The 27,430-nt window shown below is 44.1% G+C and overlaps 2 protein-coding genes across 5 annotated transcripts; both read right to left on the bottom strand.

Moving 5' to 3' along the window:
- Positions 1-85: 85 nt before the first annotated feature.
- LOC148097297 (immunoglobulin lambda-1 light chain-like) lies at positions 86-26,852 on the bottom strand. 4 transcript variants are annotated; one of them, XM_087832280.1, is made up of 7 exons: positions 26,810-26,852; positions 26,406-26,717; positions 23,499-23,508; positions 2,456-2,511; positions 795-1,106; positions 588-662; positions 86-234 (listed from the first exon to the last, which is right to left on the bottom strand). In XM_087832280.1, exons 1-7 carry the CDS (start codon positions 26,850-26,852, stop codon positions 86-88), a joined length of 957 nt encoding a protein of 318 aa, XP_087688406.1. The 4 variants fall into 4 exon arrangements, with proteins under 4 accessions (XP_087688406.1, XP_087688405.1, XP_087688407.1 ...); XM_087832279.1 differs by lacking the exon at positions 23,499-23,508 and having other exon boundaries at positions 2,456-2,503; positions 26,385-26,717; XM_087832281.1 differs by lacking the exons at positions 23,499-23,508; positions 26,406-26,717; positions 26,810-26,852 and adding an exon at positions 1,207-1,225 and having other exon boundaries at positions 795-1,094; positions 2,394-2,600.
- LOC148097298 (uncharacterized) lies at positions 20,298-23,230 on the bottom strand. Its single transcript, XM_087832363.1, has 2 exons — positions 23,208-23,230; positions 20,298-21,261 (listed from the first exon to the last, which is right to left on the bottom strand). The coding sequence occupies exons 1-2, from the start codon at positions 23,228-23,230 to the stop codon at positions 20,298-20,300; spliced, it is 987 nt and encodes a 328-aa protein (XP_087688489.1).
- Positions 26,853-27,430: the final 578 nt, after the last annotated feature.

Below are 27,430 nucleotides of genomic sequence, written 5' to 3'. Positions count from 1 at the left end.
AACTAACATTTGTGAACACTGATCAAAGTGATGAATGAGATGAATTGATGAGATCTGATGGTGAGAAAAGGCGAGCAGGAAACAGTCAGTCAGCATGTGTGCAGTTGGTGGACGCTCCCTTGTTTGTGAGCATCATCAGCAGAGAGAGTCCACAGCAGTACACCAGACTCTTCACTATCAGCACTGTGTACAGCAGGCAGAGCAGCTTCACCCTGCACTGAGACTGGAAGGACACTGAAGGACAGACAGACACAAAGAGACAGACAGACAGTCGGGTTATTCCTCTCAGATCAAGGAGAAAAAGTCCAAATAGAAACAGTCACAGCTTCTTCTTCAAGTGGATGAATTGATGTAGTGTTTGTGTCCACTTGGGGGCAGAAGAACTCCACAAGCAGCTAACAAACTGATCTCTGACATATTATGGTCTGTCTGCTGTTTGGTGCTGAGCAGCTAGTGTACAGTGGCTTTATCAGAGCTTGTTGGATGAAGATTTGATCAATTAGTGCAACTTTAAGACCCTAAACTTGTTCCAGCTCCCTCATTGGACATTGGAGCTGTCCATGCAGAGAGGCAGCAGGTGATCTTACAGTCAGCTGGCTGCAGAGCTGGCAGGTCTGCTGGCTCTCTCTCTGGAGGACAGGAGGCTGCTGGAGCTGGAAGCTCTGAAACAGAAAAGGAGTCAAATGTTTGGAGCTGCAGTGAGAAATGTCAGTCCTCTGCTGCTCTGCTCTCTTTGACAGCATCTCCACATGAAGCTGAATCACTGCTCAACACAGTCACCAAGCCTTCATTACCTTGTTGTGTTTGGGCCTCCACTGTGCCCCCCTCGTGCTTCACCCAGCAGCTGTATTTATATGTGTTGGTGTCCTGCTCCTGGATCAGTAAGATGGAGGCGCTGTGTCCCGACTCTCTGAGCTCCAGCTGCTCTCCCTCAGCAGGGGGCAGCTCCTCCGCTTCTCCGCCGTTCTTCTTCTGTCTTTTCCAGGAGAACTGGACCAGAGGAGGAAACATGGCTGAGGCCACACACAGCAGGGAGCTGTTCCCCTCCAGGTGGGCTCTGGATGCTGCTGGGTACACGCTCACCACGGGCTTCACTACCTGCTCATCTGAAGTTTGACAGCAGCAACAAGCAGCACAGACACACATTCACACAGTCAGCAGCAGCTTCCAGCACTGCACTGCATTCAGTCTGATCCTGGAAACTACATGGACTCTGATCACTAAACTACTCATCAATACAGCACAAAGTTCACTACATACACTGGATTCAGCTTCATATCAAACACAGTCATCACCTCATGTCATCATGGCTCACATGAGGAACCCTCAGCATGATTTTAAAAGTCAAATTAAATTCATTTTAATTCGTCATGTGTTTGTTTTTTATTGTTTTATAGAAATTTAGTTCAGTCCAATTTTAAAATATTTGTCTTTATACAAGTGAAAATGTATTTTTCTTATTAGTCGTTAGACACGAGTTCTAACAGAGATCCTCTTCTGCCCAAAAATAAATTCATCTTTTTTCATATTGTTTTGTACTATTAATAAAATTAAATCTCATTTCACAAAATTCAATTCAGCAGATAAAATTTCCATTCTTCTTGTCTTTGATATATTTTACCATAAAGACCATATTTGTCTTTCAGACTAATTTATTCTTAAATATTTTTGTGTAAAAATTGGAAAAGTAACGCAGTGATTATTTTAATTTATGTTTTTATTCAAATAAAAAACGGTAGCAACTATTTTAAAACACTAAAACTGAAATGTTGAATAAAACGTTTTCAATAATATGAGATATACTTCATGATATTTTTAGTCATAAAATACAAATTATTTGACAAAGTATATTTAATAAAAATTTGTATGTTAAAGTATTTTGGAAAATTAAAGTATTATTAACTTTTTATTGTCACGTACAAATCCACACACACGACTTCATCTCAGAAATAAATATCAGAGTTTAACGATGTGAAATTCATCCTAAATTTATCTGTCATATCATTTCTGAGATTTCTAATCAGTATCTGTTTTTATAATTCTATTTACCTTTTTGAAGCAGCTACATGAATGTTTGACTATTAAAAATATTTGTTCCTCAACATAAAGCAAATATTTCCTGAAACCAAATTTGTTGTTATCTATATTAATTTAATTTTAACATCAAACATGATCTTGTGTTAAAAACCAGCAGAATCACTGAGAGGATCAAATCCTAAATATTTGTAACATCACTAATATTTGCAGAAATAAAGAAGAACTTTAGTTGTTCAGTGAGATTTCAACATGTTTTCAGAGATTATTGAGCTTTTCTTCTGTAACAATGGCTGCAGATGAATTCTCTACTAATGATGAAAAACTAACATGTAAAGCCTGAAGCAGCAGAAACTGACTTTAAACACATTTTCAGCTTCTACAATAAAACAACTGAAGGAAAATAAATGTTTGTTCTTACCTGTTACAGACAGTTTAGTTCCAGAGCCAAAGATGGGGTAGCTCCGTCCTGCCACTCTCACAGTGAGAAAGACTGCTACAAAAACCTGTCTGCTGTTGAACGTGTCAGCTGAGGTGAATGAGTCCAAATGAGGAAGCAGGATCATATTTCAGCTCCATGATGTGTTTCTCTAATGTTCATATCAACATGACTGTCTCTTCTTCTCTTTTCTTTTAGCCACACTAGCAGTACGGCTCTGATGTTAATGTCAGTCTGTTGGTCAGTCCACTACTTTAGTCCACATGAAAATAGAAAATCACTATATAAGCACCAGTCCATTTATCCCATCAATGATGCCACCACTACAATGAAACATCTGCTGATAGTATCATGGTTTGGCCCATCTGGCTCACCATCATTAATCACACAATCAATTTTGAATTATAGCAGCAAATTCTGAAGAAAACTATCAGAACATGTGTCTGTGAACTGAATCTCAGGAGAAAGTGGGCCATGCAGCACCACAATGACACAAACCAGTCAAGTTTGTTTTCTTTGTTCCAAATAATGTTGAGAGAAAAATAATCCAGTGAATCCAGCGAGTGATGTGATGAGTCTCTGATGTCTTTCTGATGTGGTTTTGTTGCGTCCTTCAAACCACACCTGGTGTATTTTAGAAGAGAAACATGTTGGTCTGCACAGGCTCTTCTATTTTCAACACTGACAGGATTTCCTTTGCTGTTTCTTCTGTTTTGCACATTTTCCTCTGTTTTGTGCAGCTTGATGGAGCTTCTGTAAAAAATAGATCCAGAGTTATTTTTAGTGGTGCGGAGCAAAGAGATGCTTCAAGGATGCTTCTGAAATGTGCTGTGGCATGTCTGCTGGAATCATCAGTGTTGTACTGAGTGGCCTCAATCAGCTCCAGCAGCCTCGTAGGAACACAAAGTGTCCATGCCTGCTGTTAAAAATAGAGCTTTGCAACAACCGAGTCCAACAGAGTCCAACAAAGATGGTGTGAAAGAGCTGGAAGCGAGCAGTTCATGTGAGAAAATCCAACATGTCAGAATTAAAGCTGCTCTGTGTCAAAAATGGAGTCAAATTCTTCCAAACTGATGTGCTGGACTGATTATCAGTTACTGCAGGTGCTCCAGCCGAGGAGGAGCAGGAACCAGCAGAACTGCCAAACATCACACACACCACAAATGCCACACTCACAGAGAGACAAAGATAGAAAGCAGAGGGAGGAAAGATAGATGGTGGGTAGGCAGCAGAGGATCAGGGGACCATAACACCATCTTACACAGTTATTAACTAACGAGCTCATTGACTAATCTGAAACATCACTTTGATTTTTCTAACAGCTTCATTGGATTTTCAGCTCACAGTGGATCTGCAACATGAGCAGCTGAAGACCTTCAAGAGACGAACTTGAGGTTTAAACACACAGTTGTACAGAAACTGTGGCAAAATGGTTTAAAGGAAACAATATGAAGTTATCAGAGTGATCATCACAAATCTGATCTCAGCTCAATAAAAAAAAACAAAAAAAACAATTTCACTCTGAAGAGAGGTTGAAGTCTACTGGCTTTCCCCTGTCAGCACATCTTTGAGGGGGTAAAATTAACATCCAGCCTTATGTGTTAGGTTTTTGGTATCACTGTAAAAAGAGCTTTGTCCATGTCAGCTAGTAGTAAATCATCTTTATTTTTAATCAAATTTATAATCAAAGTATAATCCTGATCAATATGTTAAATGACGAATGTCTAATGACGACTTTGGTCATTAGAGCTGGGCGAGTCCCCTCACCCACACCGGCTCTATGTGAACTCTACAGACCAGCTTAACTATAAATCAGCTGCAGATGTGAAACTGGTGATTGTTGGATCTCCACTTTTTAGTGTGTGCATGCTTGTGTGTGGTACCGTGTGCAGCTGTTGTGTGTTTGTTACCTTTGAGGTGGGGAGCCTTTCGAGGCAGCCTCCCAGGTTTCTGTTGCCCCGATCCAAAATGGAAAATCTCTCCTGCGGTGACGTGCTGCTGTCGCCACGTCTCGCAGGCCGCACACTCGGCTGGTAGGTCCAGTAGGTCCTGCTGTGGATCCTGTGCCCAGTGTGTGGGAGTTCTCTGGTGGACATCGAGCTGTTCTCACAGTGTCACTAGCTCATGCTCGGTGCCCTCTCCATGCTCGCTGTTGTAAGCTGTGTTCCCTCTGGGAACATGCCATGCAGACCAGGGAAGCTCCACAGTCCTGCATGGACTGTTTCATATTGCCGGCACATAACAGAGAGGCTCGTGCTCGCCTTTTTTTACTCTAAGCGTACCAGCCAACGACTTCCTGACATGCCTAAGGCTAATGTAGGGAAGGTTGACACCTCACAGGCAATGGCAGAGTGTCCTCAGTTTGCTGTGTAGCCAGCTCCCTCTCTCGCCAGTTAGGGGCTACTGGAGGACAGCTATCAGGAGGACTTTGAGGCTGAGTCCATCCTTTGTTCCACAGGCTGCTACCTGTCCTGCAGGAAACCCCCAGCCAGGGGGGCAGCCAACATTGTGTTGTTTAAGTGTTCCCTTTATTTGTTGAGCAGTATATATTAAGATCATTTAAGCAGATTACTGTGAAGGACTTTAATGGTTTGCTGATGGATTTGCCTCCATCTCCTGTGTTCTTGCTGTCAGGTGGATCCTTGTGATCCTGTAAACAGTGATGCACCTGAGAGTCACAGACAGACATGTGGGACACAGACAGACTTCTTCCACAGCTGACGTCTTTAGTTCACAGGAGGAAAAATACAGGTGTGATAATGACGGCTGCATTCCAGTTAGCAGAGGTCCTGCTTTGTGGATCAGAGTCAGTTTCAGCCTGCTGTGTTACAGTGGACAGCTACAAATAACAGGTGTAGCCTGAAAGGTCGATCAGATGAAGGTTATTGGTTTGAATCCGTGTTCAGAGGTTGGTATCTATCTCTCTGAGATTACTTTTTTTTGTTCATAAAGTTGTTCTGAGACAAACTGCTGCTGCCTCCAGCTGACTGGTTCCAGGTGTTGCAGGTATGAATCCTCCTGATGGTTCAGTCTGAGAAGAAGTGAAGTCAGAACAGTTTTAAATGTTTGCTGTCACAAAAACACAACCTGACATCCAAGGTAAAATACTGGGATTTAGAAGTGGAATTACAGGGAGGAGTGGTGATATCACGGCCACTGAACTGTGATTAAATAAATGTTTTAAAGAACAAACAGTGTGCTCTGTAGAGCTGTTTGATAGCCAGAATACACAGAAGTCCTGCTCTCACACTGACAGCAGTGATGGACACGTACAGCTTCATGATGGCTGCCAAACACACAAAGAACACGACAGGATCAACAACCTGTTAAACAGTTTTACCAGTTTTTATACAAAATGTCATCTCTGTCATTCTAACTGTAAGCGATCATTAGCTAGATTAGCCACACTGTATCAGAGGGTTGTTGCTAGTTAGCGATGCTGCACACCTGTTACTCCCGTAGTCTTTATGCTTCAATGATTCCACAGGTCTCATTTTTTCTTTTCCTATTTTAGACAGAGATGACATCAGCAGCAGACTCCACAGAGACCCAGAGTTACTGTTAGTATCTGAATTATATGGATTTAAACAGTTTTAGATTCAGTTCACACAGAGCGCTCTACAGCCTGGTAACATGGAAAGTTAAAGCACACTGACAAAAGGTTTCATAGAAGTGTAGTTTGTTCTTTTCATTTAATAACAGGGTCCAAAGTCCACATTCTTATCAACAGCTACATTCACCCTGGGGAACAACAAGTGAAGGTGACCACGAGGACCAAGCTGGGTTTCCTAGGTCCAAAGGTTTGAGAAATGTCCTCCCTTTCATTCATCACAGCTTCTGTTGACCCACGGAGGAAGACTCCTGATGTGTCATTTCAGAAACATCAGGAACTGAAGGTCACCGCAGGGATCAAGCAGAACTCGCAACCTTCACCAGCAGCTTCCTCAGAGGGAAATCTTCAGACCTCCTCTATATGCCCAAAATGGAAGATGGACAAATCTGCATTTCATGAGCAGTGTGATAGAGACCTTTACTTTGTGTGATGTTAGAAGTATAGACCCTGTGCACGAGAAAATGCTAACTTCCTGGTTTGAGACCGGATGCTTCATCCAGAAAGGCTCCCGCGCTGTGATCGCTGTGGACCGGCTGTACGTGGACGTACAGCTCCACCGCGACCCCAACATCACTCCGTGGCTGTATTAACTTCACACCAGATAAGAATCCGCTACACACTCCCTATCAACTCACACTAACTTGCATTAACATCTGTTTAACTTACCGGTATCAAATCGCATCTTAAGTGTGATTTCATAGCAGTATTAACACCGTCACTCTCTGTCAGTGATTTAATTGGAATGTTTACGTTTTCTTTTTTCTCTTCTCGTTTTTTTTCTCTCTTTTTCCCCCTCTTGTTTTTATGCTGCTCACCCTTGTCCTTGGTTTCTTTCTTTATTTCTTTCACTGCTTCGATAACCTGCTTCCACACTCATCCACAAACAACACCATTTATTTCAACACATACTCACAGCACGATCACGCACAGTCATGCGCTCAACGGCAGCACATTTACATCAGTCACACAGTGCACACAGACCTACAGGATACACACACTTAAGCCAAGCATACTCATATTAGTAAATATGCAAACACATAGTCAGACTCAGGGAGCATCTCGCCACACATTTTTTCTCTCTGTCCCTCTCCTTATTTATGAACAAGTGATGTATTCTCTCCACCTGTCTAAGCGACACACACAGAGTACACCCCTAGTTATGCACAGACATCTATGAGTGCACTGAGGTTCGTTACATGGTGTGTAAATGGAGCTGGCTCCAGAGCAAAGAGGTAAAATATTTAACCAACTCAAAAAACTACAGGCAGATGTTGTCCTTTTACAAGAGACCCACAGACCTCTTAGAGGTTCGAATGAACTTAAAACACCTGAGTTTCCTAATGTGTTCTCAGCTTGTTATAATTCTAGACAAAGGGGAGTAGCAATTTTAATACATAAAAATATTAATTAATATTAATTCAGTACTTGACACAGTTATAGATCCAGAGGGCAGATTCTTAATCATTAAACTATCTATACTTGATAAAAAGCTATGTATTGTAAGTGTATATGGTCCAAATGTTGATGATCCCTCATTCTTTCACGTTTTTTTCAGTGCACTCTCTGAACACTTAGACAGCACACTTGTGCTTGGAGGCGACCTCAACCTTGGACTAAATGAAGAAATGGATAGGCTCAATACAGCAGGAACTCAGCATAATTGGGAGTCCACAAATATAATCAAACAGTATATGAGCGACTTTGGTCTTTGCGATGCATGGCGCTCCCTTCACCCCACCAATAATGAATATACTTTTTTCTCACATGTTCATCACTCCTACTCTCGTCTGGATTATTTTTTGGTCAGTAGCTCACTGCTGAGTGACGTTTCAGACACTGAGATTCATCCTATAGCTGTCAGCGATCATGCTCCTGTATCTTTAACACTAATGCACAAGAATAATACTACGCCAAGTAAAAACTGGAGATTTAACACATCACTACTTAAAGATGAAGACTTTATTAAATATTTTAAAAAGGAATGGATTTCATATTTAGACTTTAATGACACTCCCGGAACATCAGCTTCTGTTTTATGGGAAGCAGGGAAAGCTGTGATGAGAGGTAAAATAATTTCTTTCTCATCACATAAAAAGAAATAAGAAAACAAAAATATTCAGGAATTAGAAAAAAACATCAAATCACTAGACGAAGCCTTCGCGTCCCACCAAGATCAGGAAACATTGAACAAAATACGCAAAACAAAACTAGAATTAAATGAGATAATTGATAGAAAAACAAAATTCTTAGTACAAAGACTACGCTTACAAAATTATGAACATGGTAATAAATCCGGTCAATTTCTAGCAAACCAGCTAAAAATAAATAAAGAAAAAACAACTATATGTGCTGTTCAAGATTCATCTGGGAACACAATATATGAACCAAAACAAATAAACAACATTTTCAGGGATTTCTATAAAACGTTGTATTCACCACAAATAAACCCATCTAAAAAGGAAATTGATCAGTTTTTAGACAACATAACTCTCCCAAAATTATTAGACACTCAAGCAATGGCACTGGATTCACCACTGACATCAGGTGAACTCCAGGAAGCCCTGATAAGTATGTCCAATAGTAAGGCTCCAGGTCCAGACGGCTTTCCTGCAGAATTCTACAAAGAATTCTGGACGATTCTAGCACCAGTTTTTTACAGAACGTTGTTAGAAATCAAAGAAAAGGGCAGACTTCCATCAAATATGAATTCTGCAAACATTAATCTCCTGCTAAAACCAGGCAAAGACCCTGTATATCCCTCAAGCTATCGTCCAATATCCCTTATAAATGTAGACCTCAAAATAATCTGCAAGGCTCTCTCGAAGAGACTAGAGAAAATAACCCCCCACTTAATTCATCCTGACCAAACTGGTTTCATAAAAGGTAGGCACTCATCAACAAATACACGTAGATTACTTTATTTGATAGACTACTCATACAGTAAAAACCTTGAAACTACAATATTTTCCTTAGATGCAGAAAAAGCATTTGACAGAGTTAACTGGAAATTTCTATTTGCAACTTTACACAAATTTGGTTTTGGATCTTCTTTCATCAACTGGTTAAAAATATTATATAATTCCCCAACAGCTTGTGTCAGAACAAATGACCAGACATCCTCCAGCTTATGTCTCCTGAGGGGCACCAGGCAGGGATGCCCACTCTCCCCTTCACTGTTTGCAATTTTTATTGAACCACTAGCAGCAGCAATTAGACAGAAATCAGCAATTAAGGGCATAAAATGCAAGAACGTGGAACATAAAATCAGCCTTAATGCGGATGACGTGTTACTCTTTCTCCAAAATTCACAAACCAATGTCTCTGGGGTGATTGACTTGATAAACTCTTTTGCAAGAATATCAGATTACTCAATTAACTGGTCAAAATCTACAGTCCTTCCGATTAATTGCTCCTTCCATAATTCCTCTTCTACTCCACTGCAATCGGGAAATTTTATTTTAGGTATTAATATTTCTCCCAAGCTTGCAGATCTACCTGAATAAAACCATACCCCACTTTTAAAGAAAGTAAAAGGTGATCTGGCTAGGTGGAAATGTCTACCCATATCACTCATGGGAAGGGTTGCTGCTATAAAAATGATGGTATTACCAAAAATAAATTATTTATTCTCAATGATCCCAACTAAACCACCACAATATTGGTTCAGATCTCTAGATTCATATATGTCCAAATTCCTTTGGAAAAATAAGCCCCCACGTATAAGCTTAAAAACACTACAAAAGACCAAGGATAAAGGAGGATTAGAACTACCTAACTTTCAGCACTACTTCTTAGCCAACAGGCTTCAGTTTATCTCAGGATGGCTAAAACATACCCTCTTAGATGAACCTTGGCTAGATGTAGAACAAGCACTTTGCAATAATCTAGAGATTTCAGATCTACCATTTATCAGCTCAAACATCCAACGACATGAATGCTTCAAAAGCATCAACATCAGCTCTTCTCTGACAGCATAGTGGGAGTTTCTGAAGTTGACAGAGTCTTCAATAATCCCATGCAAACGTACACCTATCTGGAACAACCCTGACATATTACAAAACAATAATATGATAAACTTTTCAGATTGGAGTGGTAAAGGAATCAAATATGTAGAACATATACTAGAAGGAACAGAATTTATTTCATTTGACAGACTAGTTACACAATATGGGATCAACAAGAAAAGATTTTTAGAATATCAACAAATTAAATCCATAATAAAAAAGAAATTTAAACCGGGTCAAGTTGAACTACAAACACCACCAAGTGTGGTTCAATTTCTTACTCTTAAAAACCCCAAATTACTATCCAAAATATACAGAATGCTTTCTAAAACAGATGAATCAATATCACTTCCTATTGCAAAATGGGAAGCGGATTTATCAGTTAACTTAGACCAAAACTTCTGGTCTCAGATTTGCTTAAAAACCTTTCATCTAATCAGAAATCCCAGTCTTCAATTAATTCAATACAAAATACTACATAGAGTGCACTATACAGGTCATCGGATGTTCAAGATGGGCTTTACATCTACCAACAACTGCTCACACTGCCAAACCAATTCACCGGACAATTATATCCACGCTCTTTGGTTCTGTCCACCAGTTCAGAAGTTTTGGCGCGAGATATGTGAAGACTTATCAAAGTGTCTGAAATGTAACATTCCAACTTCCCCCTTAGTGTGTTTGTTGGGCAGCTTAGATAATGTCACTTCAGAAAAGAATATAGCCCATATTGTGTTCACTGCCCTATGCATAGCCAAGAAAACAGTCCTCATGAACTGGAAAAATAAAAACAATCTTAATTCTAACCAATATAAAAATTATCTATTAGATTACATTAGTCTTGATACAGCCTCTGCCACCACATCAGATCAATCGCTCTGGGCTCCTTTGATCAGCTCCATCACCTAGTGGGGGGGGGGGGGGGGGGGGGGTGTCAGAGTTTGGTCTCGCCTTCACTGTTGTGATTGGTGTGGGGGTAGGGTCAGGCTTAGGGCGTCGAGAGGTTCCCCGGGAGCATCTTCCTTGGGGGGCTCAACCCGGGGTAGCGGTCATGGCCAATTAGGGGCTCTGTTGGCTCTTAGGTGATGGTTTCCTCGTGGCTGCGTGCAGCGGGGCTAGGGGAGGGTCTGTGCTGACGGACGGGGGTTACTGACCTGGTAGCCTGGCTGCCCCTGGGTGGGTCCGGGACGGGCGTGAGGTTCTGGGGGCACTCTGGCTCTGGCCTGGGGCCCTGGCCGGGCCTCGGGGGCTTGGGTCCTGGTTGGTGTGTTGCCGGGGTTGTGGGCAGCTGGGTGTATGGGGGCCCAGCCCTGGCGCAGGGTGCCGCCGGTGCGTCGAGCCACCTGGGGGGCTCTTCGACTGGTGGGGGGGGGGGGGGGGGGGGTGTCACATCTTGCAGGAGCTTTCCTCTCTTCAGGAACTCTCTCTGCAAGAGGGGGAGATACAGGAGAGGTGGAGGAAGATCTCAGCCTGGGCGTCTATTGTCTTATGTAGTCTGGAAGATGAGTGGATGATGGGGTGGGTGCAGTTTTCTCTGTGGTGTGGTTGGGTGGACTGTCCCGGGCTCTGTGGGGCCGGGTGGCGCTGCTGCACTGGGCCCCGGTTCGGATGGGCCTGGGCTCCCTTTCCCTGGCGGGTCGCGGAGTTTGGGGGTGCCTACTGGGGTCAGCGGGGGAGTAAGAAACCAGTCTTACTTGTTATCATCTATCGTCCACCTGGGCCTTACACAGAGTTTCTGTCTGATTTCTCAGACTTTATATCTGATTTAGTTCTGAGCTCAGATAAAATAATTATTGTGGGTGATTTTAACATCCATGTTGATGCTAAAAATGACAGCCTCAACATGGCATTTAATCTGTTGTTTGACTCAATTGGTTTCTCTCAAAATGTAAAAGAACCCACCCACCACTTTAATCACACTCTAGATCTTGTTTTAACATATGGCATAGAAACTGAACATTTAACAGTGTTTCCTGAAAACCCTCTCCTGTCTGATCATTTCTTGATAACATTTACATTTACAATAATTGATTACGCAGCAGTGGAGAGTGGACTTTATCAAAGTAGATGTCTTTCTGAAAGCGCTGTAACTAAGTTTAAGAATATAATCCAGCCACTGTTATCATCGTCAATGCCCTGTACCAACACAGAGCAGAGCAGCTATCTGAACGCTACCCCAACAGAGGTCGATTATCTTGTTAATAATTTCACCTCCTCACTACGTACGACTCTGGATACTGTAGCTCCAGTGAAAACTAAGGTCTCTAATCAGAAGTACCTGACCCTGTGGTATAATTCTCAAACACGTACCCTAAAGCAGATGACTCGTAATCTGGAGAGGAAATGTGTCACAAATTTAGAGGATCATCATTTAGCCTGGAGAAATAGTTTGTTGCTTTATAAGAAAGCCCTCCGCAAAGCCAGAACAGCTTACTACTCATCACTGATTGAAGAAAATAAGAACAACCCCAGGTTTCTCTTCAGCACTGTAGCCAGGCTGACAAAAAATCAGAGCTCTTTTGAGCCAACCATCCCTTTAACGTTAACTAGTGATGACTTCATGAACTTCTTCACAAATAAAATTTTTATCATTAGAGAAAAAATTACCAATAATCATCCCACAGATGTAATATTATCTACAGCTACTCTTAGTACCATTGATGTTAAGTTAGACTCTTTTTCTCCAATCGATCTTTCTGAGTTACAGTGGGGCAAAAAAGTATTTAGTCAGCCACCGATTGTGCAAGTTCCCCCACTTAAAATGATGACAGAGGTCAGTAATTTGCACCAGAGGTACACTTCAACTGTGAGAGACAGAATGTGAAAAAAAAAATCCATGAATTCACATGGTAGGATTTGTAAAGAATTTATTCGTAAATCAGGGTGGAAAATAAGTTTTTGGTCAATAACAAAAATACAACTCAATACTTTGTAACATAACCTTTGTTGGCAATAACAGAGGTCAAACGTTTACTATAGGTCTTTACCAGGTTTGCACACACAGTAGCTGGTATTTTGGCCCATTCCTCCATGCAGATCTTCTCAAGAGCAGTGATGTTTTGGGGCTGTCGCCGAGCAACACGGACTTTCAACTCCCGCCACAGTTTTCTATGGGGTTGAGGTCTGGAGACTGGCTAGGCCACTCCAGGACTTTCAAATGCTTCTTACGGAGCCACTCCTTTGTTGCCCGGGCGGTGTGTTTTGGATCATTGTCATGTTGGAAGACCCAGCCTCGTTTCATCTTCAAAGTTCTCACTGATGGAAGGAGGTTTTGGCTCAAAATCTCACGATACTTGGCCCCATTCATTCTGTCCTTAACACGGATCAGTCGTCCTGTCCCCTTGGCAGAAAAACAGCCCCATAGCATGATGTTTCCACCCCCATGCTTCACAGTAGGTATGGTGTTCTTGGGATGCAACTCAGTATTCTTCTTCCTCCAAACACGACGAGTTGAGTTTATACCAAAAAGTTCTACTTTGGTTTCATCTGACCACATGACATTCTCCCAATCCTCTGCTGTATCATCCATGTGCTCTCTGGCAAACTTCAGACGGGCCTGGACATGCACTGGCTTCAGCAGCGGAACACGTCTGGCACTGCGGGATTTGATTCCCTGCCGTTGCAGTGTGTTACTGATGGTGACCTTTGTTACTTTGGTCCCAGCTCTCTGCAGGTCATTCACCAGGTCCCCCCGTGTGGTTCTGGGATCTTTGCTCACCGTTCTCATGATCATTTTGACCCCACGGGATGAGATCTTGCGTGGAGCCCCAGATCGAGGGAGATTATCAGTGGTCTTGTATGTCTTCCATTTTCTGATGATTGCTGGAGTTGGAGTCTGACTGGTTGAGGCTGTGGACAGGTGTCTTTTATACAGATGATGAGGTCAAACAGGTGCCATTCATACAGGTAACGAGTGGGGGACAGAAAAGCTTCTTACAGAAGACGTTACAGGTCTGTGAGAGCCAGGGATTTTCCTTGTTTGAGGTGACCAAATACTTATTTTCCACCCTGATTTACGAATAAATTCTTTACAAATCCTACCATGTGAATTCATGGATTTTTTTTTCACATTCTGTCTCTCACAGTTGAAGTGTACCTCTGGTGCAAATTACTGACCTCTGTCATCATTTTAAGTGGGGGAACTTGCACAATCGGTGGCTGACTAAATACTTTTTTGCCCCACTGTAACTTCAATAATTACTTCCTCCAAACCATCAACGTGTCTTTTAGACCCCATTCCTACAAAACTGCTCAAAGAAGTCCTGCCATTGATTAATTCTTCGATCTTATATATGATCAACCTATCTCTAATTATCGGCTATGTACCACAGGCCTTCAAGGTGGCTGCAGTTAAACCTTTACTCAAAAAGCCATCTCTAGACCCAGCAGTCTTAGCTAATTATAGGCCAATCTCCAACCTTCCTTTCATATCAAAAATCCTTGAAAGAGTAGTTGTCAAACAGCTAACAGATCATCTGCAGAGGAATGGTTTATTTGAAGAGTTTCAGTCAGGTTTCAGAGCTCATCACAGCACAGAAACAGCTTTAGTGAAGGTTACAAATGATCTTCTTATGGCCTCTGACAGTGGACTCATCTCTGTGCTTGTCCTTCTTGACCTTAGTGCAGCATTCGATACTGTTGACCATAACATCCTATTAGAGCGATTAGAACATGCTGTAGGTATTACAGGTATTGCACTGCAGTGGTTTGTATCATATCTATCTAATAGACTCCAATTTGTGCATGTAAATGGAGAGTCCTCTTCACACACTGAGGTCAATTATGGAGTTCCACAGGGTTCAGTGCTAGGACCAATTCTGTTTACATTATACATGCTTCCCCTAGGCAGCATCATTAGAAGACATAGCATACATTTTCACTGCTATGCAGATGACACCCAGCTCTATCTGTCCATGAAGCCAGATAACACACACCAATTAGTTAAACTGCAGGAATGTCTTAAAGACATAAAGACTTGGATGGCCACTAACTTTCTGCTTCTTAACTCAGATAAAACTGAGGTCATTGTACTCGGCGTTGAAAAGCTTAGAAATATGGTATCTAACCAGATTCTTACTCTGGATGGCATCACCTTGGCCTCCAGTAACACTGTGAGGAACCTTGGAGTCATTTTTGACCAGGATATGTCCTTCAACGCACATATTAAACAAATATGTAAGACTGCGTTCTTCCATTTGCGCAACATCTCTAAAATTAGAAATATCCTGTCTCAGAGTGACGCTGAAAAACTAGTTCATGCATTTATTACTTCCAGGCTGGACTACTGCAATTCATTATTATCAGGATGTCCAAAAAACTCACTGAAAAGCCTTCAGTTAATCCAAAATGCTGCAGCAAGAGTACTGACAGGGACTAGAAAGAGAAAGCATATTTCTCCTGTTTTGGCTTCCCTTCATTGGCTTCCTGTTAAATCCAGAATTGAATTCAAAATCCTGCTCCTCACATACAAGGTCTTAAATAATCAGGCCCCATCTTATCTTAATAACCTTGTAGTACCATATTTCCCTATTAGAGCACTTCGCTCTCGCTCTGCAGGCCTACTTGGTGTTCCTAGAGTATTTAAAAGTAGAATGGGAGGGAGAGCCTTCAGTTTTCAGGCCCCTCTTCTGTGGAACCAGCTTCCAGTTTGGATTCGGGAGACAGACACTATCTCTACTTTCAAGATTAGGCTTCAAACTTTCCTTTTTGCTAAAGCATATAGTTAGGGCTGGACCAGGTGACCCTGAATCCTCCCTTAGTTATGCTGCAATAGATGTAGGCTGCCGGGGGATTCCCATGATGCATTGCGTTTTTCCTTTCCAGTCACCTTTCTCACTCACTATGTGTTAATAGACCTCTCTGTATTGAATCATATCTGTTATTAATCTCTGTCTCTCTTCCACAGCATGTCTTTTATCCTGTCTTCCTTCTCTCACCCCAACCGGTCGCAGCAGATGGCCGCCCCTCCCTGAGCCTGGTTCTGCCGGAGGTTTCTTCCTGTTAAAAGGGAGTTTTTCCTTCCCACTGTCGCCAAAGTGCTTGCTCATAGGGGGTCATATGATTGTTGGGCTTTTCTCTGTATCTATGAAGCGCCTTGAGGCGACATTTGTTGTGATTTGGCGCTATATAAATAAAATTGAATTGAATTGAAATGTCAGAGTTGGATCTCCTTAGAACCCAGTCCATTGCATGTCTGAGGGTCCACGTGGAGAGGCTCATCAGGAGGGTTAAAGAAAACAAACCTTTTGACACTGTCATCCCTCTCTCCATTTCTAGGAGTATAAACCAAATTTTTACTGTTGCATGTCTCCTTACAAATTATCAATACGTGTCACGGCTGGCGGGGTGAGCCGTGTGGTGTGGAGGAAACGGAGGACCCAAAATGCAGGCAATGGCGGCGACGACACAAGTCCGGAGGCCGGCCGCGCGGAAGGTAGCGGCGGCCTGTGGGAGGTCGTCCATATCGATGATGACGCCCAACAGGCGGCCTGGCAGATGACCGCCGATGTCGAGGCAGCAGTTTGGGACCTGAAGGTGGCGTGGCCCCCGCAGCACCAGGCGAGGCGGATGCTGAGGCTGGACCAGGCGAGGCGGATGCAGAGGCTGGACCAGGCGAGGCGGATGCAGAGGCTGGACCAGGCGAGGCGGATGCAGAGGCTGGACCAGGCGAGGCGGATGCAGAGGCTGGACCAGGCGAGGCGGATGCAGAGGCTGGACCAGGCGACGATGAAGCCGGAGCTGGACCAGGCGACGGCGTGGGTGAAGCCGGAGCTGGACCAGGCGACGGCGAGGGTGAAGACACGGAGGCTGCAGCTGGCGAGGATGAAGACACGGAGGCTGCAGCTGGCGAGGATGAAGACACGGAGGCTGCAGCTGGCGAGGATGAAGACACGGAGGCTGCAGCTGGCGAGGATGAAGACACGGAGGCTGCAGCTGGCGAGGATGGAGACACGGAGGCTGCAGCTGGCGAGGATGGAGACACGGAGGCTGCAGCTGGCGAGGATGGAGACACGGAGGCTGCAGCTGGCGAGGATGGAGACACGGAGGCTGCAGCTGGCGAGGATGGAGACACGGAGGCTGCAGCTGGCGAGGATGAAGACACGGAGGCTGCAGCTGGCGAGGGTGAAGACACGGAGGCTGCAGCTGGCGGCTGGACGGGCTCCTCGGGCCCTCCAGCTGACGAGGCAGAAGACTGGATGGGCTCCTCGGGCCCTCCAGCTGACGAGTCTTGGGGCTGGACGGGCTCCTCGGGCCCTCCAGCTGACGAGGCAGAAGGCTGGACGGGCTCCTCGGGCCCTCCAGCGGACGAGTCTTGGGGCTGGACGGGCTCCTCGGGCCCTCCAGCTGACGAGTCTTGGGGCTGGACGGGCTCCTCGGGCCCTCCAGCGGACGAGTCTTGGGGCTGGACGGGCTCCTTGGGCCCTCCAGCGGACGAGTCTTGTGGCTGGACGGGCTCCTCGGGCCCCCCAGCGGACGGGACAGGAGGCTGGACGGGCTCCTCGGGCCCTCCAGCGGACGGGACAGGAGGCTGGACGGGCTCCTCGGGCCCTCCAGCGAGAACAGTCTCGGGACCAGCGGGCACAGGGGCCTCTGGCGGGCGCAGATCAGAACCAGCAGGCGCGGAGACCTCTGGCGGGCGCAGAACAGAACCAGCAGGCGCGGAGACCTCTGGCGGGCGCAGAACAGAACCAGCAGGCGCGGAGACCTCTGGCGGGCGCAGAACAGAACCAGCAGGGGCGGAGACCTCTGGCGGGCGCAGATCAGAACCAGCAGGCGCACGGGCCTCTGGCAGGAACAGATCAGAACCAGCAGGCGCACGGGCCTCTGGCAGGAACAGATCAGAACCAGCAGGCACACGGGCCTCTGGCAAACACAAAGCTGACTGCAGCTGCACCGAGCATTGACTCAGCTCAGGCAGCGACAGCCGGGTGCAGTCCTCAGCTGGCTTCTTTACCTCCAGGGGTCCAGAGTCTGCTGGGGGCTGAAACCCAGCCTCTGGGGAGGCCCTGGAGTGCATCTCAGTCTCACAACTGGCCAGCTTTTGAGGAACGTTTGCAGGATTGTGTGGTTTGTCTCTCTGCCTGGAACAGATGGGTGAACAATAGTTTCTTTCGGATTGAATTGGCCTAGCTGGTTGTACAGGAGGAGTTTGTGAAGATGATGGCTGAACAGGTGGCTGAGCTGAGGGCGACTGAAGTAAAGGTTGAGACAATAATGGTGGGGAAGTTGGAGACTGAACGGAGGATAAGGCTAATGATTCTTCTGCCAACTGGGCTACTGACTGGGCTATGGATTGTAACATGGTTTGTAATAGGTCTGGCTGTGACTGTAATTGAGCTATGGATTGTGAGGCTGAATGTGGTGGAGGTGGCGACTGGGCTTCTGGCCGGGCGGCTAACTGGGCTTCTGGCCGGGCGGCTAACTGGGCTTCTGGCCGGGCGGCTAACTGGGCTTCTGGCCGGGCGGCTAACTGGGCTTCTGGCGATAAACAGTCGTTGTCCACAGCCGGCCGCTCAGAAATCCCCAGGTCCGACTGTGGCGAGGAGCGTCGGCAGCGTGAGCGCCGTTTCCCCCTTGAAGGCTGGGTTGACGGGCCGGGCAGAACATCCTCTGTCGGACCGGGCAGTGAAGCATGAGTTGCAGGGTGGGTGGTAGCAGCCGGGGGGTGAAGACGGAGCTCGTTCAGAATGAAATTCTGTGCGAGCGGGTGAAGTGAGTCCAGTAGCCAGGAGTGAGCAAAGATTAATTGCTGTAGCCTGGCTTCTACAGCGCGGTGAAATTCCTCCCCCTCATGTTCCAGCCACAGGTTAACTAACCTTGAAACGGAGTCAATCACCCCCTCCCGAAACTCCTGGGAAGGTGCGGATGCTGCTGGGTCCATGTTTGGTCGGCTCGTACTGTCACGGCTGGCGGGGTGAGCCGTGTGGTGTGGAGGAAACGGAGGACCCAAAATGCAGACAGCCGATATGATGATATGAGTGAGGGTTTAATTTACAGTGTACAAATAACAGAACTGAGGGCAGGACAGAACAGAAACCTAAACTGGGTGAGCTAAATAACAAACCGGATCATACAAATGGGGTGGGAGGCAGAGAGACACAGACGAGGAACGGACACCATGAAACACAGACGAGCCGACGAGGAGCACAGGCAGACACGCACTATAAATACACACACCAGGTAATTAGGAAATGGCAGACAGGCGGGGACACAGCTGGAACTAATGGACATAACGAGACACAACCCTACAAAGTAAAACAGGAAACACACAGACTGTTTTAAACAACCAACTGGGGACACGATCAGAACGCAGAGGAGAGACACAGGTAGGGATGATAGAACACACAACTCAAACCCTAAGAACAAATACAAAATCAGAACAAACTAGAAAAGTGACAATAATGAACTGAAAGCGCTGGGTCACCGACCCAGGACCATGACAATACGGACCAATGGTCCATAAATGGGTGGTTGATTAAAAGTTTGAAATGTGTGTAATGTATTTAGTGGGAGAAGTAGCCAGTTTTGGGAGAATACTTTACAATTGTATTTAGTTACTGAATACTTAATTCTTGCCTTTAAATGTATTTTGTAGCACATTCCATTACTTTGTCTAGTCAGAATACTGTATTCTGAATACTTTCAATATCTTTAGAATATTGTTATTATTTTAAATTCATGTATTTAGTTACTCTCCAAGAATGTAAGTAGCAAATTTGTTACTTAAGTAAAATTGATAAACAGCTAACACACCCCCTTTCCTGGATAAAGTTCAATAATAAATCACTTGATGTTTTACTGTTACTCTGCAAACAAAACTGCCTGACTTTAACCGCATTGTCTATTGCACTGCTCTGTGTGCTTCTTATTGACTGCAATAGATTTTCTAAAGATACTAAATACTCTTTCTCTGGGATTCTGAAAATAAAAAACAGATTTCAAATGATCAACTGTATTTGACATACTTTGAGTTTTATAACAGTAAAGATATCAAATTCTTTTCTACCAAAAAAACCCCATGGTTTGAAACCAAACACTGCTGATATTAATACTAACACAAAACTCGTCTGTGTGAACTCTTCACCAAACCTACTTTTACCAACAGCTTTCTATTTCGATCAAAACAAAACAACAAGCAAATAATACAATGGCCCTTGCCCACCATGTAAGTTTATGACATTAAAGTCAGGAATGACAAGCTGCCCATTTATGATACTGCAAGGTATTTGTCCATGTACACGTGAAAATAGAACATATCTATCTTAGGCTTCATTGTCTCCATCAAACCCTCATCCCTCTGTATTCTTTGTATGAAGACATCTTCTCGAATGGAGACTACAAAATCGCACCAACTCTTACCTGTAGTTAGCAGCTGGCCCTGAACTTGCCAATAATAGGCATGTGTTGGATTAAGCTGCAATGTCCCTCTGATGACCTTGAGGTAAGGTGCATCTACATAACTTTTAATGTTTGGACATTTCATTTCTACTAGGCCAAACGGAGGTTGCTCCAAGGGGTCGAAAATGATACCATCGGGTGATGCACCAATCCACGATGCATCTGGGTGCACCACAAATCCACATTTGTAGTGGTTCACTCGTTTTATCTGACAGTATTCCCAGATCGCATCTGCCTCTAACTCTAAACCCCTCTTCATAGGGCCTGTCTGGTGAGTACCTTTTAAGATGCGTTCAGCCAGCAGCTCTTCACAGGGTTTGCTCACATGACAGATCTCTCTAAAACGAGATGCAGTCACTCGTGGTCTCCGTACATTATACCAATCGGCACACTCACTCTGCTCTTGCGTAGCACATTCTATGCTCTGGGACATTTCCAGCGTCACCTCCAGACTTTTCATGTGCAGCTGTTGCTTCCTGGAACAGACAAACATGGACTCTGATGGTTTCAGTCTGTAGTCCTGCAGTGGCAATGATGGTGGAGGTGGAGCATTATGAAGAGTCTGCGCTTTCTCTTTGGATGGTTGCTGATAAGAAAGTGGACTTCCTTGTTGCACCTTCCCAAAACGTGACTCCACAAGTGGGATATCGTCACTTATTCCCATGGTACAAATCATAGGCCGGTCAGCATCAGAGAAGGTTTGGTACACTTCAGATACTCGTAGAACCGAGAGGTCAGGAAGGTCCCTGTAAAAGCCTTTGTACAGTTTGCTCCTGGATGTTACAGAAAACACACAAACACAAACATTTTAAATTTAAGGGAAATCTACTACAATTACAGGTACAATAATAGCAATATATATATATATATATATATATATATACATATATATATATATATATATGTGTATATATATATATATATATATATATATACATATATATATATATATATAAAAACACCCAGCACGCCCCTGTGGGCGGTTTATCCTTCAAGCTCGGGTCCTCTACCAGAGGCCTGGGAGCTTGAGGGTCCTGCGCAGTATCTTAGCTGTTCCCAGGACTGCGCTCTTCTGGACAGAGATCTCCGATGTTATTCCCGGGATCTGCTGGAGCCACTCGCCTAGCTTGGGAGTCACCGCACCTAGTGCTCCGATTACCACGGGGACCACCGTTACCTTCACCCTCCACATCCTCTCGAGCTCTTCTCTGAGCCCTTGGTATTTCTCCAGCTTCTCGTGTTCCTTCTTCCTGATATTGCTGTCATTCGGAACCGCTACATCGATCACTACGGCCGTCTTCTTCTGTTTGTCTACCACCACTATGTCCGGTTGGTTAGCCACCACCATTTTGTCTGTCTGTATCTGGAAGTCCCACAGGATCTTAGCTCGGTCATTCTCCACCACCCTTGGGGGCATTTCCCATTTTGACCTCGGGACTTCCAGGTTATACTCGGCACAGATGTTCCTGTACACTATGCCGCCCACTTGGTTATGGCGTTCCATGTATGCCTTGCCTGCTAGCATCTTGCACCCTGCTGTTATGTGCTGGATTGTCTCTGGGGCATCTTTACACAGCCTGCACCTGGGGTCTTGCCTGGTGTGATAGACCCCAGCCTCTATGGATCTTGTACTCAGAGCTTGTGCTTGTGCTGCCATGATTAGTGCCTCTGTGCTATCTTTCAGTCCAGCTTTGTCCAGCCACTGGTAGGATTTCTGGATATCAGCCACCTCCTCTATCTGCCGGTGGTACATACCGTGCAGGGGCCTGTCCTTCCATGATGGTTCCTCGTCTCCCTCCTCTTTCTTGGGTTTCTGCTGCCTGAGGTATTCACTGAGCACGCTGTCAGTTGGGGCCATCTTCGTGATGTATTCTTGGATGTTCGTTGTCTCATCCTGGGTCGGGCCCTGGTGCTGTCCAACTCTTCATACTGGAGACCCTTTCTTGGATATCTGCCACTGTGATGGTTACTGGACCCTGTTCAGGGAGGTCGCTATGGTCTGCCCTCAGATCCACTAGCCACTGAGCATTGCCGGAGCATTGCCGTTATGGATTCCGTCCTTCTCCCATATGCTCTTCCAGTATTTCTCCGTCTCCAGCCTTGGTGGTGCTGTTCTCTTATTATTGTTCCCTTGCCACTGAGAGTACACCTTTACTGGTTCTGTGGAGAACAGCTGGTTTATTCTCCTGCCTTCTATCTCTCTGGTGTACCTCCTCAAGCGGCTGGCCAAGGCTGTGAGTCTTTGCTTGGCAGTTTCCAAGGCCTCAGGTATGGACAGCTTGCTGTATTTCTTATGCACCTTCTTTGTCGCACCTTTCTGCAACTCCGTTAGTTGGCTAACCTCCCTCTGTGCTACTTTGATCTTGCCCTCTAGCCTCCTTCTCCATGGAGGGTACTGCCCCTTGTGGCTGTTCAACTTGTAGCCAAGCATCTCACTGATCACTGCTGCCGTATTGTAGATCAGCTTGTTAGTGTCGGTAATCGTGGTTGTAGGTATTGTCCGTAGTGCTGCATTAACATCCTCTAGCAGACCTTCTGAGGGTACTTCACGTAATCTTGGCTTGGTAACCGGCTTCGGGGGATCCAGGTTTCAAGCTTGGCCATGATCCTATATGTAATCTTGGCTTGGTAACCGGCTTCAGGGGATCCAGGTTTCAAGCTTGGCCATGATCCTATATTTCAGGTCAGTTCCTCTCGCACTCAACGATCCTTCTCCTACCGCACTTGGGGCTTTGTACCCATCTCGGGTGGGGGTGATGATATCTCCCCCCCTGACCTGGCGTCCTGACTCCTCCTTGCCGTAGCATTTATGTTGTACCTCGTCAATCTCTAGCTGTGAAAGCAGTCCCTTCTTTCGAATGTTGGAACACTGAGCTACTAGTTATTTTGCCGTCATTGTGGATGTTGGGTATCGAAGAATCCATAGGTCCCTCATCCTATTCATGTAGCCCCTTCCGCCGGGGTTACTTGCGTAGTAGCATTCCAACAATGCCCTGTTTTCGTCTCTTGCCCACCGATGCCTTCTTGTTCCAGTAGCCCACTTCTCGTCAGGGTGCCCTGGTTCCTCAACACCTGACACGGACCTTGTTGATCCGGGCGACGTCCAAGCCGGCATGCCTTCATATTTATCTGTCTCGCTCATATTTATCATATTTATCTGTCTAGCCTTAGGACCCTTACTGGATACAGACGCCCCAGGCAGGAATCGAACCTGCGATCCTCTGCTCCAAAGGTGTGTAGGTGACATGACTGTAGATTGATTGGTTAAACAGGCAAATGTTCAACATGCAAACTACGGGTGAACAATAGTGATGCCAGATGCTTCCCCCATTATGTCGATATTAGCGAGCACAGTTAAATACACACATACACAGCATGTCAACAAACCGTGAAAAAGCCCTATATAAAAATAAATAAATGAATGATTGCTGTTAAGGGTTTCTACATATTAGTATTTCCGAAGGATATGTTGTGACTTACCTTCAAAATTATACAGATACTGACAAATATAAAATTTGAATCCCTTTTCTCTTTTGTTCTGAGGCGCTGTGGAAAAAATATCGACAAGTTGATGAACATCATTTACAGATATATTGGGTAAATGACCAAGACATCTATAGAAATGTAAATCGCTGCTTAATTCATTCATTTGGTTAACTTGATTAGGACCGTAAACAAGGCGCGAATAGGACACAGGAAACAAAGCTCCCCACAGGAGTTTCTGCACCGGAAGTAGCATATGCTAACGGGCACATAGTCTATTCACATCCTCCTCAGATGAAGCACAGAGACTTGGGACTTTTACATAATGATGTTATATTCAGTCCTGTAGAAAGTTACATATTTAAAATATATATTATCCTTTCTGGTTACTCTGGTATGAAGGAATCTCAATGACTTCATGGTAAAGAACACAATATTGGCAAAACACAGTGTGAGTGAATTCCAGATTAAAGTTTTTAGTTCAACATACAAGTGACGACCTTTGACCTTCATCAGGTTTTACTTAATTGTGTCAGAGAAAATCTCACTTTATGCAGCTGATTACATTCAGTGTTTAAAACAGAAGCTGTGCAGGTCTGAGATCAGCAACTTTCTGAAACACCAAACTGAGTTAATATTTATGCTCCTATAGTGACAGTGATAGGAGATCGGCGTGTAGTTAGTGAGACCATTAGGGTCAAGATTTTTCTTTTTCATAATAGGTTGCACAACAGCATGCTTAAAGACAGACGGTACACAACCTGATGACAATGATGCATTCAGCAGACATAAGACACAAGGACCAATAACATGTAAAACTTCCTTAGAGAAACGAGAAGGAAGAATATCGTGCGGGGAACCAGAGATTTTGAGATGATCAATTATATCTTTTAAAGCAGAATTAGACACTGGCTCAAACTGTTGAAAGACAATCAAGCAGGCTGGAACTGGATGTTTAATCCCTTTGACTTTTTGTCTTTAACTTTATCAATAAAACAGCTGCAGCTTCCACTGACAAAGAGTGAACATGTAGGATGATGTGTGTGATGTCACTGGGTGGTGCTGAGGGCAGCTCCTAAAATCACAAAGAGAACAGAATCATCACAAACTGTGAAAGTTTATCCATCAAACCTGAAGTAAAGCTGACTCTTCTCTGTCCTCACACACTTCAGGATCTGAAGTTCTACAGTTCTGCTGACAGCTAATAGACGAGCTGTTTGTTAAAAAAGACAAAGTCTTATATACTAACACATTATCCAGTATAATATTTACCTTTGAGTCATTGGTGCTTTTTAAATGGAGACCTCAAAGATGAGATGATGAGCAAGTTTCCAGTCCTGGTTCAGTCTGCTGAGTATTGGACAACATATATTATTTATCTCTAAGGATGGAAGATGTACAGAGTACTGCACATGTAACTTTGTGAACAAGACTAATTAAGAATAAATCAGACTGATTTTTAACCTGAATATTTCAAACAAATTCAGCAGAGAAAAATCTATAAATAAATAAACAGTCTGGAACAAAATCCCAGAAACTTCCTGTGATTAAATGACTAAGATTCAATTTGAGGAAATGTGAAGTTATGTGAGTTAAAACTGGTGAACGAGAGTGTTTTACATGGAATCACTTTTTCTGCTGTTAAATCTGTGTGTTTGATCCAGTCAGACTCTGATTCTTCTTCAGCAGCGATGCTGCAAATGAAATTAAGCAGCCAGAGCTGCTCAAATGTGATTGGTCAGGAAACAAAAGGAGAAAGCAGAAATCTTGTCCTGTGATTCCAGATTTGACATATTCAGATACAAAATCTGTTTTTTTCTATCAGAGAGAAAAGAAGGTGACAGAAAGATGAGGCACCGTGACTGATTCATCCTCTATAAACATCCACAGGAAACTGATGGAAATCTGTCCAACAACATCAGCGTCCTAATGAGCCGCTGCTAGAAGGACAAAATCCTGACCTGACATCAGTCCAAGTGTCTGGTTAAATGTACTGAAAGGTGTTAAACAACAAGTGCTGCTGGAAGAGTTTTCATGAAGAGAACATTAACACTGTGAATGAGGGATGGACTTTGATTCAGTTTGACACAATCTGTTTTTCTTTCACTTTGAATAAATGTTTTTGTGGGACTGAGGATACATTTGTTTCCATTTGGAAGTTTGATGTCATCTGTTCCTCTTGTTTCTGTCTTAAAACAGGATGAAAAATCTGTTCAAAACAGAAATAAATAGAATTGAATTTCTGACAGCAGTAAATAAAAATCGTCCCTGAGCTCAGTATGTTTGTGACTCTGAGATGGAGGTGAAACATGTGAAGCTGGGCTGTGGTTTACTGCTCTCTTCCTGTCACAGACACTGTTTGACATCTGTTCATCTGTTGGTTTTTGTTCAGGCTGCAGGGATCATTTCTCACTGTGGGGATCTCTCTTCCAACAGTTACAGTAGTAGGTGGCTGAATGATCGAGTTTAACTTTTTTGATTTTTAGTTTACAGCCGTTCTGTTCATTCTCAGCTGAGAAATCATCTTCCTGAGGATGATTGTAAGGTTTGTTAAGAGTGCAGCTACCTCTCTTAGGCATATACCCAATCACTCTGAATGTTTCTCTTTCTTTCTTCTGGTACCAGCGAACATTGCTGCTGTCATCACACTGTTCAGTCCCTCCACAGCTGAAGGAGACACTTTCTCCAACTCTCCTGGTCAATGTTAAATCCTCTTGAATCAGCTGTGCTGCCATGGTAACCAGTGCTGTAGAGACACAGACAGATAGATGAAGGTTAGTGTGAAAGTGTTTGTTACAGGTTGACTTTGTTGGCTCCTGATTGGCTGGAAACACTCACCTGAACACAGACAGCACAGAGCAGCAGCTGGGAGGAAAAGCATTTTGTGCAGTGGTGTTTCCTCTGGTGAACCTGGGGAGAAGTGGCGCTCTGATGCAGCTGAGGCCAAACAAGGACGAGCTGCGAGATCAGACGAGGGCCACGTGGTTTCTAACAGGTCCTCAAAGCTCCCATCAGCCCCTGCGGCCCACAGATAAGACTGCTGCTGCTGATTGACAGCTCAGCTGAAGCTGCTGTGGTTTCATCGTCTTCATTTCAATCTGACAGCAGATCCAAAAATCTGGGTCACATGATGCACAAACACTCAGAAACATTCATGTTGCTGTGAATTTAGTAACACACACTGTTATCTGTGGTTTAACAGCTGTGATGAAAACACTAAATATACAAACTAAATATAACTAAACTATAAATAAATAGAAAAATAAAAATAATAATATGGTTAAATATTTTAAAAGTTCATAAATTGCATACAAAGTAGTTAAAAAAACAAAATCATATATAACAACATTTAGAGTAAAAATCTTCTTTGAAACAAACACATGTGGTTCTGTTGTGTGTTTAAAATATGTGCACACTGTGCTTCTTTCCCACATCTTCTAATGTGTTTTGTTCCAAGTT

The sequence above is a fragment of the Neolamprologus brichardi genome, chromosome 18, assembly GCF_056152115.1.
Source record: "Neolamprologus brichardi isolate AB-2024 chromosome 18, ASM5615211v1, whole genome shotgun sequence".
NCBI lineage: Eukaryota > Metazoa > Chordata > Actinopteri > Cichliformes > Cichlidae > Neolamprologus > Neolamprologus brichardi.
This window is presented reverse-complemented; position numbering and strand designations above follow the sequence as displayed.

What these genes read in the sequence shown, in the direction of transcription:
- LOC148097297 (XM_087832279.1), bottom strand. Translation starts at nt 26,852, where the DNA reads ATGCTTTTCCTCCCAGCTGCTGCTCTGTGCTGTCTGTGTTCAG. An exon ending in AACTAAACTGTCTGTAACAG is followed by an intron (nt 1,107 to 2,455) that starts GTAAGAACAAAC and finishes GTCAAACTTCAG; the next exon opens with ATGAGCAGGTAGTGAAGCCC. An exon ending in GGAGGCCCAAACACAACAAG is followed by an intron (nt 663 to 794) that starts GTAATGAAGGCT and finishes TTTCTGTTTCAG; the next exon opens with AGCTTCCAGCTCCAGCAGCC.
- LOC148097298 (XM_087832363.1), bottom strand. Translation starts at nt 23,230, where the DNA reads ATGGGTACAAAGCCCCAAGTGCG. An exon ending in GGTACAAAGCCCCAAGTGCG is followed by an intron (nt 21,262 to 23,207) that starts GTAGGAGAAGGA and finishes TGTAACATCCAG; the next exon opens with GAGCAAACTGTACAAAGGCT.